Source organism: Kogia breviceps, chromosome 2 (assembly GCF_026419965.1).
Source record: "Kogia breviceps isolate mKogBre1 chromosome 2, mKogBre1 haplotype 1, whole genome shotgun sequence".
Lineage (NCBI taxonomy): Eukaryota > Metazoa > Chordata > Mammalia > Artiodactyla > Physeteridae > Kogia > Kogia breviceps.
Genome location: NC_081311.1, coordinates 147484395 through 147496540, shown reverse-complemented (window position 1 = coordinate 147496540; position 12146 = coordinate 147484395). Strand labels below are relative to the sequence as shown.

At 39.0% G+C, this 12146-nt stretch overlaps 1 protein-coding gene across 1 annotated transcript in view; it reads left to right on the top strand.

Moving 5' to 3' along the window:
- Positions 1-12146, top strand: part of TTN (titin) — a 283596-nt gene that overhangs the window by 40912 nt on the left and 230538 nt on the right. The window contains exons 41-43 of the mRNA XM_067026386.1: positions 362-593; positions 2020-2304; positions 2538-2663. Of these exons, the coding sequence (XP_066882487.1) occupies positions 362-593; positions 2020-2304; positions 2538-2663 (643 nt within the window). The remainder of the gene's footprint in view (positions 1-361; positions 594-2019; positions 2305-2537; positions 2664-12146) is intronic.

Genomic DNA, 12146 nt, shown 5'->3' with positions numbered 1-12146 from the left:
TGGGATCTTCCCGGACCAGGGATTGAAGGATTGAACCTGTGTCCCCTGCATTGGCAGGCGGATTCTTAACCACTGCGCCGCCAGGGAAGTCCCGCAAAGTGTCATTATTTCTGTTATGATTAACTAAGAAGCGAACATTTAAGGATGATATCATTGCCTCCGTGCAGATGTAAGCAAAAGAAGTATGGGCACCTTTTGTCCGAGGATATGCAGGAAAACTTAGAATGTGCTATAACCAGTCAACTTTCTATATAGTAATATATAGGTTTGACATGCTCTTCAAATGAGCTGTTTTGGAAACGGGTTAAAACCAAAAGGAAACCAGGGCTACAGTTTTCTTTTCCTGTTGCTCCGTTAAAAGGTTATTGAGAAACAACGTGCTGTCGTTGAGTTTGAGGTCAATGAAGATGATGTAGATGCCCACTGGTATAAAGACGGCGTTGAAATCAATTTCCAAGTTCAAGAACGACACCAATATGTGGTGGAGAGAAGAATCCACCGGATGTTTATCTCTGAGACCAGGCATAGCGATGCTGGTGAATACACGTTTGTGGCAGGAAGGAACAGGAGTTCTGTTACCCTCTACGTCAATGGTAGGTAGAGATATTAACATATTTTGTGCATCCATCTGTAATAATCCTCCCTTTCAACTTACTGAAGTTCTGGTAGTTTCCAGGCAATTTCTCAAGAACCCATGGTACTCATATATTTGAAGTTATTACATTTATTTTCATATTATACCTGTGGAAATGGGATGGTAGCTGTTAAAAGGACCAAGATGTCATTTCCAGAAGGCACCTAATGGCTAGATCCTTATTTAGTTTGGTCAACATTATTGAACATCCACTGTAGGTCAATTATAATAGACCCCAAATGGGTTTCTAGGTACAGTTTTCAGCTGTTCTAGTTCTCTGCCCTTGGCCCTAACTGCTTGGATACTAGTAGCACTACCAAGTGATGAGGCATTTCTAGCCTCTGTTAGGGAACCTAGGAAGCCACAGGCGAGCTCCATGCCCTAGGACCAGGGTCTAACTTTAGTGGGGGATTCCATATGCTACCAAGTCCTCAGAGGAGCACCATTAAACTATCCACTTTCCTCATTAGAAACCTTAGAGCTGAATCTGACGTTGGTCTAGATCCATCCCTGTCCTGACCTTGGGTCCTACCTGTCTGAACAAATACCCCTGAGACAGATGAAGGAACACTAAGAGTAATCTCAAGTTTCATAAAAATGAACCATATTGCCAACATCCCCTTGGTCCCTAGAAGACCAATGGTCATGGTATCCAGTTATTATTATTTCTATATTAGTGGTAGAGAAACTGAGGCACAGAGAAGTGAAGCTCTACCCATATGGCTGTGTCAGAAATCAGCCTCACAGAAGTCATTTCTCCCCATTTCTTGGTTCCATGAACGACCCAGTTTCCCTCAGTCATCACAACACCAAGAATATGTTTTAATTAGCATAATAGGAAAGCTGAATTTTTTTTAAAATTACCTAATTGCCTTTAGATCTAAAATGACATTCATTCATTCATACATACTGATTGCACTTCACTGGCACCTGTATATTAAAAAATGACTATCACATACACACAAATACTTGAAAACCAAACCTGAATGGGAAGAGCCACCTCACCACATGATTTGCCCAAACGACTGTTAAAAATAGGTAGCATGTGGAAGTGTTCTAGCATTCTTTAGAGGACTGTCCATTGTCAACCTGATCCAGATCCCAGCCAGGAAAGGGGTGACCGTGTTATGCTGAAAAACTCAGCACTCCCAGCATCACCCCCGCCCCCACCAAATATCAAAAGTATCTCCCTCTACTTAGGGACAAAATTCCAATTTTTTTTTCCTTCTTAGCACAAATAATGTTCTAATATTCTGAGGCAAGTAAAGATATCACCATTCCGAAGTTTTGTTTCAGGGTACATAACCACCTGGCAACAAATTAACGTAGATTTTCCCCCTGCTTTCCTGTGTTTTCATGGGCTATTTGTTTTCTTTTCTTCCCAGCCCCAGAACCGCCCCAAATTCTGCAGGAGCTCCAGCCTGTTACCGTTCAATCTGGCAAGCCTGCCCGCTTCTGTGCTGTGATATCCGGCAGACCACAGCCCAAAATTTCCTGGTACAAGGAAGAGCAGCTGCTTTCCACTGGTTTCAAGTGCAAATTCCTTCACGATGGGCAAGAGTACACACTTCTGCTCATCGAAGCCTTCCCAGAGGACGCGGCCGTCTATACCTGTGAAGCCAAGAATGACTATGGAATTGTCACTACCTCGGCATCGCTCTCTGTGGAAGGTAGAAATGCCTTGCTACTTCTCAGCTTAAAATAAAACCTAAGAAACCCGCTTTTGCATCCCCCCAGGGCATTTAAAAATACAACTTGGAGCTCCTAAAAGTAGATTGCTACCTAACTTGGAAACTTTGAAAGGGCTCCACTGCCAGATAAATTAAGAGAAATTGGCATGCTTCATTCTGTGAGGTCTGTAGGCTGACTTACTCCTGACAAATCTTGTGGTCCTTTCCTTTAGTTCCAGAAGTTGTGTCTCCTGATCAGGAAATGCCAGTTTATCCTCCTGCCATCGTCACCCCACTTCAGGACACTGTCACTTCTGAGGGACGGCCAGCCCACTTTCAATGCAGAGTTTCTGGAACAGGTAGGTTTACAAGCAAAGGTAGAGTTGCTAATATTTAAGAAGAATGATGTGAGGAAAAGGTTTTCTTACCTCTCATGCATAATTTGAAGTTTCATGGGCATCTTGCAGAAGACTTACTTGGATTATTGAATTGAGAATTAGATCAATTTTCTGCTACTGGACTATACACCTAAAAATGGTTAAGGTGATAAATTTTATGTTATGTGTTTTTTTAAACTACAGTTTGTAAAAAAGGAATTAGTTCAATGTTTTTCAATGTTTTAAACTTGAAAAATGTCATGTTTTCTTTATGATTGTAGTTACACTTTTGTTATCTCTTGAAAAAATATGACAAAACCTACGATTATTATTAGATTAATTATAATGGCATCTACATATGTTTTAAGAGTCCATTTATATGTAAGACGTTGTTCAGTCTATGGACAGTGCTTGTGTGAAAAGCCATATCCCTTTGGAAGGTGGTATCCTGTAGTGGACAAAAGTGGGGGCATTATGATCAGAGAGGTTGGATTTGAGTCTTGGCTCCACTCTTTGACCTTCGGCAAATACCTGATTTCTCTGGTTCTCTTTCCCTCATGAATAAAGTGAGGATAATATTGCATTCAGTCTTAGAATGTACATTTCATGAGGGCAGGGATTCTGTCTGAGTACCGAGAACATGGTGCCTGAAAAGCAGTAGCTACTAGAAGGAAAGCTCTGTGAAAGCAAGGGTGGATCCTTGTCCTAGCATAGCTCCATACATAGTAGGTACTCAGTAAGTAATTGTTGATCGGACAAAAGAATGCTTGTTAAATGGCTGATGTCAGTCACTTCAGATCATTGTCATGATTATGTCAGCTAACCCACATCAGCACGTATCGCAGCGCCCCTCATAGAGTAGTTCCTCCATCTGTTAGCTGTTAAGATTTTTAATTGGTACATGTTTCCCAGAACCACCAGCCCCTCCCCTCACCCCAGGAGTCGGACCTTAGTAGAATGAGGCAAAATGTTTAGAGTCATTTCTAGCCAATGATGATTGGAGACCTACCTCACATAGGGACAGGGTAAATCAACCTTATCCAGAATGAAAATCACTCCCTCGTTTGCTTGACTTTTGTATACCACCGCAAAGGGAAATTCTCCAAGTTCGGGCATCTCACAGCACTCCTAATAAACGTTTGTTTTGCTTATGGTGCTTCTCCGTGCCAAGAGCCGTTTTCTTAAGCAAGTTAGTATTTCAATTGGGCTTCTATCACCTAATGATTTCCTCCTCTGGGATGGAGATGCTGATCTAGAAACCAAATAGACCTGTTTGATTTTATGAGCATAATTAAAGGATATGAGGTATATAAAGTACTTACAGGCATGGCTAGCAAGTGACTGGTGCTCAATACGTTACTTTTATTACAACCATTGAGAGGAATTATAGAAACATAAAAGTCCAGTATTGGGTGACCAACATAGATAAATACTACAGACTTTGTGACTTCAGAGCTTGGTATTTGAAAAATGCCAAGTATTAAGAAATGAGGACTGATTCGGTAATATCCTACTAAAAAGAAAAATGCATTTTAATATCAGATTCACTAAAGCCATACTAAAGAATTTATCCATTCACTGAATTTTTAGAGGAAATTTTTCTAATAAACATATGTATATGGATTATCTGAAGTAGTAGTCTTAACTATATTTGCATAGTGCTCTTTAGTTTATAAGTCATTTTATAGTTTGCCTTTAAGGCATTGCAAAAATACATTTGAAGCTCTCGACAAGACGCCAATTGGGGTAGAAAAAGAAAAATATCTTTTCAATGTGACAGATGTCCTTAAATATTTGAATGAACTTTATAAATTCATGTGATCATTAACTCTGTATGTGTGGTAATATTAATACACATACAGAGGTTTTAGAACCCTTTCATAAATGTATTTTCTATATGACAAAAATTAAATTCACTGAATAAATGCCTTTTTAAAATAAAAGCTCACCACATCACGTTTCATGCCCCTCAGACTGAAAATATTCACACAACTTCCCTTAAGGAAGTAAGTGCAGCTCTGCTTTCTACAAATTGGAAAAAAATATGAGTCTGCAGAGGCCCCAGTCTATGTTTTTGGGAACTCAGTACTTGCTGAAGCATGGAACACGGTCCTGAGCAATCTGGTGGTGCTTTTGTAATTGGAAATGTTATCTATTGAAGGTCTCTGGTGCCACCTACTGGTGGAAGAGAAGTTTGGAAAAGTAGAGTTTTAAAACTTGTAGTAAAGCTAGCTTTTTGCTAGTGCTCATTCTACAGATAATGGTCAGTATCATTTGGTGGCTTACAGAGTGGCAGCTAGCTAAGTGACATGATAAATAATTCATTTAGCAATGAGGAATGCCCACTGTTCATTTAAGCTTTTTTTGGTTTTATTCTACCATTTGTGCTCCTGCTATTGAGACATTACACTAGGTTCTAGGGATGCCAGGACCTGTCTCTTGCCTTCATGGAGCTCAGTGTGTAGGTGAGGAGACATGTATGCACAGCTAGATCCCGAGGTTGTAAGTGCTGTAACAGCCCACCTACTCAGTGCTCTCCGTCTGGGAGAGAGCTGGAGAAAGACGCACATTGCAGAATTTAACAGGATCATGAACACAGTGGTGCTCCAGGCAGAGAACAACATTTACAAAGTCATAAAAGCTTTTGCCAGAACACTTCATGTGCTGGTGACAAGTGGTTTAAGTATGGTTGGAAAGTGATGTAATGAGTGGGCGAGAAGCTAGAAAAGGAGGCAAGGGCCAGATCCTAAAGTGTTGGTATTCTGTGCTTAGGACTTTAGATTTTATCTTTTCTTTGAGGAGCCACTGAGAGATTTTGAAACCCCTGGGTAACATGATCAGGTTTTCTTTTTAGAAACAACACTCTGATTATGAAAGGAGGAGTGGACAGATGTGGGAGGTGAGACTGAAGGAAAGGGACCAGCAGAGAGGCTATCATATTATGATAGGCTTGGAAAGTGTTGACAACTGAGAGAGTCAGGAGAAAGATGGGAGTAGATTGTGCAAGAGTCCAGGAGGTAGAATGAACGAGACTCAGGGACCAAATACAATGGAGTGGTGGGGGTGAGGAACTGGGGCAGTGGGGTGGCCTCACAGAAGCCATGAGAGGCCAGTGACTGACACAGATAGCGGCAGCCCAGTCAGAAGTACCAAGTCCATTACCAAGAGAGGTCTTGCCCTTTAGCTCATTTATTATTGGCAATTCATGCCTGTCCTCCTGCTTCACTCAGTTCACCAAAGGAAGAAGTTGTCAGGAAGAATAAGCAGGGAATCTTGTGAGGGAGAGTACCAAACTCTCCATCCTTCCCTTTCCATTGACGATTAAACAAATAAACCAAGTATTTGTAGGATGACTTTTACATCCCATGTGATGATGGTATTACTTGTATATCCTATGGTCCTGTTTATTAGGTAACTTATTGCTGATCCCTTGTGATGTTAGACATTCTCGCTTTAATGACTGACTTGTGCCTGTGGTTGATAAAGTCCTTTCGTCTATGTATGTCATTGAATTCACACAGCATTTTATAGCCCATGAATAGCCCATGAATTATCACGCATCTTATTTTACAAATGAGAAGACTGGTCCAGAGAGATTAACTGACATGTCTAAGGTCACGCAGCTGGTAAACTGTAGTGTCAGGATTCCATTTCCTACCTTACCTTGCTACCTAAGGAAGTAAAAAATTTGTTTCTTTAAAAGGGGAACTTGTAGTTTATAACAACTACCCTAGTGGGAAGCAAGGGAATATTTATAAACCAATATTTATGCAACAGTGCAAACAAATACTAGAGGATTGGACTATTAGAAGATCCCCATGGGTGGTATTGAGATAAAGAAGTAATATAGTGACCACATTCCAAAAACAAGATGGCTTCGGATTTTTGGCTTTTAAAACAAGTAAATAAATTTGAATCCACACTTGACTTACAGGGCTATTGCTTTAGTGGAAGTATAATATTTTTCACAGTGCACATCATCTTAAAGTGTAACAACATAGTAATGTTTATCCTTGATTTGGGGTTTTTATTTTCTATCATTTTAAGATGGTTCAAATCCTTGTGTGGAAATAGCTAGTTTTATTTTTTTTTTTTTATTTATTTTTTTATACAGCAGGTTCTTATTAGTCATGAATTTTATGCACATCAGTGTATACATATCAATCCCAATCGCCCAATTCATCACACCACCATCCCCACCCCCCTGCAGCTTTCCCCGCTTGGTGTCCATATGTTTGTTCTCTACATCTGTGTCTCAACTTCTGCCCTGCAAACCAGTTCATCTGTACCATTTTTCTAGGTTCCACATACATGTGTTAATATAAGATATTTGTTTTTCTCTTTCTGACTTCACTCTGTATGACAGTCTCTAGATCCATCCATGTCTCAACAAATGACCCAATTTTGTTCCTTTTTATGGCTGAGTAATATTCCATTTTGTTTATGTACCACATCTTCTTTATCCATTCGTCTGTCGATGGGCATTTAGGTTGCTTCCATGACCTGGCTATTGTAAATAGTGCTGCAGTGAACATTGGGGTGCATACATCTTTTTGAATTATGGTTTTCTCTGGGTATATGCCCAGTAGTGGGATTGCTGGATCATATGGTAATTTTATTTTTAGTTTTTGAAGGAACCTCCATACTGATCTCCATAGTGGCTGTATCAATTTCCATTCCCACCAACAGTGCAAGAGAGTTCCCTTTTCTCCACACCCTCTCCAGCATTTGTTGTTTGTAGATTTTCTGATGACGCCCATTCTAACTGGTGTGAGGTGATACCTCATTGTAGTTTTCATTTACATTTCTCTAATAATTAGTGACGTTCAGCAGCTTTTCATGTGCTTCTTGGCCATCTATTTGTCTTCTTTAGAGAAATGTCTATTTAGGTCTTCTGCCCATTTTTGGACTGGGTTGTTTGTTTTTCTAATATTGAGCTGCATGAGCTGTTTATATATTTTGGAGATTAGTCCTTTGTCCATTGATTCGTTTGGAAATATTTTCTCCCATTCTGAGGGTTGTCTTTTCGTCTTGTTTATGGTTTCCTTTGCTGTGCAAAAGCTTTCAAGGTTCATTAGGTCCCATTTGTTTATTTTTGTTTTTAATTTCCATTACTCTACGAGGTAGATCAAAAAAGATCTTGCTGTGATTTATGTCAAAGAGTGTTCTTCCTATGTTTTCCTCTAAGAGTTGTATAGTGTCCAGTCTTACATTTAGGTCTCTAATCCATTTTGAGTTTATTTTTGTATATGGTGTTAGGGAGTGTTCTAATTTCATTCTTTTACATGTAGCTGTCCAGTTTTCCCAGCACCGCTTATTGAAGAGACTGACTTTTCTCCATTGCATATCCTTGCCTCCTTTGTTATAGGTTAGTTGACCATAGGTGCATGGGTTTATCTCTGGGCTATCTTGTTCCATTGATCTATGTTTCTGTTTTTGTGCCAGTACCATATTGTCTTGATTACTGTAGCTTTGTAGTATAGTCTGAAGTCAGGGAGTCTGATTCCTCCTGCTCTGTTTTTTCCCTCAAGACTGCTTTGGCTATTCGGGGTCTTTTGTGTCTCCATACAAATTTTAAGATTTTTTGTTCTAGTTCCGTAAAAGATGCCATTGGTAATTCGATAGGGATTGCATTGAATCTGTAGATTGCTTTGGGTAGTAGAGTCATTTTCACAATATTGATTCTTCCACTTCAAGAACATGGTATATCTCTCCATCTGTTGGTATATCATCTTTAATTTCTTTCATCAGTGTCTTATAGTTTTCTGCATACAAGTCTTTGGTCTCCCTAGGTAGGTTTATTCCTAGGTATTTTATTATTTCTCTTGCAATGGTAAATGGGAGTGTTTCCTTAATTTCTCTTTCAGATTTTTCATCATTAGTGTATAGGAATGCAAGAGATTTCTGTGCATTAATTTTGTATCCTGCAACTTTACCAAATTCGTTGATTAGCTCTAGTAGTTTTCTGGTGGCATTTTTAGGATTCTCTATGTATAGTATCATGTCATCTGCAAACAATGACAGTTTTACTTCTTCTTTTCCAATTTGTTTTCCTTTTATTTCTTTTTCTTCTCTGATTGCTGTGGCTAGGACTTCCAAAACTATGTTGAATAATAGTGGTGAGAGTGGACATCCTTGTCTTGTTCCTGATCTTAGAGGAAATGCTTTCAGTTTCTCACCATTGAGAATGATGTTTGCTGTGGGTTTGTCATATATGACCTTTATTATGTTGAGGTAGGTTCCCTCTGTGCCCACTTTCTGGAGAATTTTTATCATAAATGGGTGTTGAATTTTGTCAGAAGCTTTTTCTGCATCTATTGAGATGATCATATGTTTTTTATTCTTCAGTTTGTTAATATGGTGTATCACATTGATTGATTTGCATATATTGAAGAATCCTTGCATCCCTGGGATAAATCCCACTTGATCATGGTGTATGATCCTTTTAATGTATCATTGGATTCAGTTTTCTAGTATTTTGTTGAGGATTTTTGCATCTATATTCATCAGTGATATTGGTCTGTAATTTTCTTTTTTTGTAGTATCTTTGTCTGGTTTTGGTATCTGGGTGATGGTGGCCTCATAGAATGAGTTTGGGAGTGTTCCTTCCTCTGCAATTTTTGGAAGAGTTTGAGAAGGATGGGTGTTAGTTCTTCTCTAAATGTTTGATAGAATTCACCTGTGAAGCCATCTGGTCCTGGACTTTTGTTTGTTGGAAGATTTTTAATCACAGTTTCAATTTCATTACTTGTGATTGGTCTGTTCATATTTTCTATTTTTCCTGGTTCAGTCTTGGAAGGTTATACTTTTCTAAGAATCTGTCCATTTCTTCCAGGTTGTCCATTTTATTGGCATAGAGTTGCTTGTAGTAGTCTCTTAGGATGCTTTGTATTTCTGTGGTGTCTGTTGTAACTTCTCCTTTTTCATTTCTGATTTTATGGATTTGAATCCTCTCCCTCTTTTTCTTGATGAGTTTGGCTAATGGTTTATCAATTTTGTTTATCTTCTCTAAGAACCAGCTTTTAGTTTTATTGATCTTTGCTTTTGTTTTCTTTGTTTCTATTTCATTTATTTCTGCTCTGATCTTTATGATTTCTTTCCTTCTGCTAACTTTGTGTTTTGTTTGTTCTTCTTTCTCTAGTTCCTTTAGGCGTATGTAAGGTTAGATTGTTTATTTGAGATTTTTCTTGTTTCTTGAGGTAGGCTTGTATAGCTATAAACTTCCCTCTTAGAACTGCTTTTGCTCCATCCCATAGGTTTTTGATCATCTTGTTTTCATTGTCATTTGTCTCTAGGTATTTTTTGATTTCCTCTTTGATTTCTTCAGTGATCTCTTGGTTATTTAGTAACGTATTGTTTAACGTCGATGTGTTTGTGTTTTTTACGGTTTTCTCCCTCTAATTCATTTCTAATCTCATAGCATTGTGGTCAAAAAAGATGCTTGATATGATTTCAGTTTTCTTAAATTTACTGAGGCTTGATTTGTGACCCGAGATGTGATCTATCCTGGAGAATGTTCTGTGTGCACTTGAGAAGAAAGAGTAATCTGCTGTTTTTGGATGGAATATCCTATAAATATCAATTAAGTCTATCTGGTCTATTGTGTCATTTAAAGCTTCTGTTTCCTTATTTATTTTCATTTTGGATGATCTGTCCATTGGTGTAAGTGAGGTGTTAAACTCCCCCACTATTATTGTGTTACTGTTGATTTCCTCTTTTATAGCTGTTAGCAGTTACCTTATGTACTGAGGTGGTCCTGTGTTGGGTGCATATATATTTATAATTGTTATATCTTCTTCTTGGATTGATCCCTTGATCATTATGTAGTGTGCTGCCTTGTCTCTTGTAACATTCTTTATTTTAAAGTCTCTTTTATCTGATATGAGGATTGCTACTCCAACTTTCTTTTGGTTTCCATTTGCATGGAATATATTTTTCCATTCCCCTCACTTTCAGTCTCTATGTGTCCCTCAGTCTGAAGTTGGTCTCTTGTAGACAGCATACAGATGGGTATTGTTTTTGTATCCATTCAGCAAACCTGTGTCTTTTGGTTGGAGCATTTAATCCATTCATGTTTAAGGTAATTATCGATATGTATGTTCCTGTGACCATTTTCTTAATTGTTTTGGGTTTGTGTTTTTAGGTCCTTTTCTTCTCTTGTGTTTCCCACTTAGAGAAGTTCCTTTAGCATTTGTTGTAGAGCTGGTTTGGTGGTGCTGAATTCTCTTAGCTTTTGCTTGTCTGTAAAGCTTTTGATTTCTCCATCGAATCTGAATGAGATCCTTGCCGGGTAGAGTAATCTTGGTTGTAGGTTTTTCCCTTTCATCACTTTAAGTATATCATTCCAGTTCCTTCTGGATTGTAGAGTTTCTGCTGAGAAATCAGCTGTTAACCTTTTGGGAGTTCCCTCGTGTGTTATTTGTCATTTTTCCCTTGCTGCTTTCAATAATTTTTCTTCGTCTTTAATTTTTGCCATTTTGATTACTGTGTGTCTCAGTGTGTTTCTCCTTGGGTTTATCCTGTATGGGACTCTCTGTGCTTCCTGGATGTGGGTGACTCTATCCTTTCCCATGTTAGGGAAGTTTTCAACTATAATCTTTTCAGATATTTTCTTGGGTCCTTTCTCTCTCTCTTCTCCTTCTGGGACCCTTATAGTGTGAATGTTGTTGCATTTAATGTTGTCCCAGAGGTCTCTTAGGCTGTCTTCATTTCTTTTCATTCTTTTTTCTTTATTCTGTTCCACAGCAGTGAATTCCACTATTCTGTCTTCCAGGTCACTTATCCATTCTTCTGCCTCAGTTATTCTGCTATTGATTCCTTCTAGTGTAGTTTTCCTTTCAGTTATTGTATTGTTCATCTCTGTTTGTTCTTTAATTTTTCTAGGTCTTTCTTAAACATTTCTTGCATCTTCTCGATCTTTGCCTCCATTCTTTTTCTGAGGTCCTTGATCATCTTCACTATCATTATTCTGAATTATTTTTCTGGAAGGTTGCCTATTGCCACTTCATTTAGTTGTTTTTCTGAGGTTTTATCTTGTTCCTTCATCTGGTACATAGCCCTCTGCTTTTTCATCTTGTCTATCTTTCTGTGAATGTGGTTTTTGTTCCACAGGCTGCAGGATTGTAGTTCTTCTTGCTTCTACTGTCTGCCCTCTGGTGGACGAGGCTATCTAAGAGGCTGTGTAAGTTTCCTGATGGGAGAGACTGGTGGTGGGTAGAGCTGACTGTTGCTCTGGTGGGCAGAGCTCAGTAAAACTTTAATCCGCTTAACTGCTGATGGGTGGGGCTGGGTTCCCTCCCTGTTGGTTGTTTGGCCTGAGGCAACCCAACACTGAAGCCTACCTGGGCTCTTTGGTGGGGCTAATGACAGACTCTGGGAGGGCTCACGCCAAGGAGTACTTCCCAGAACTTCTGCTGCCAGTGTCGGTGTCCCCACAGTGACCCACAGCCACCCCCCACCTCTGCA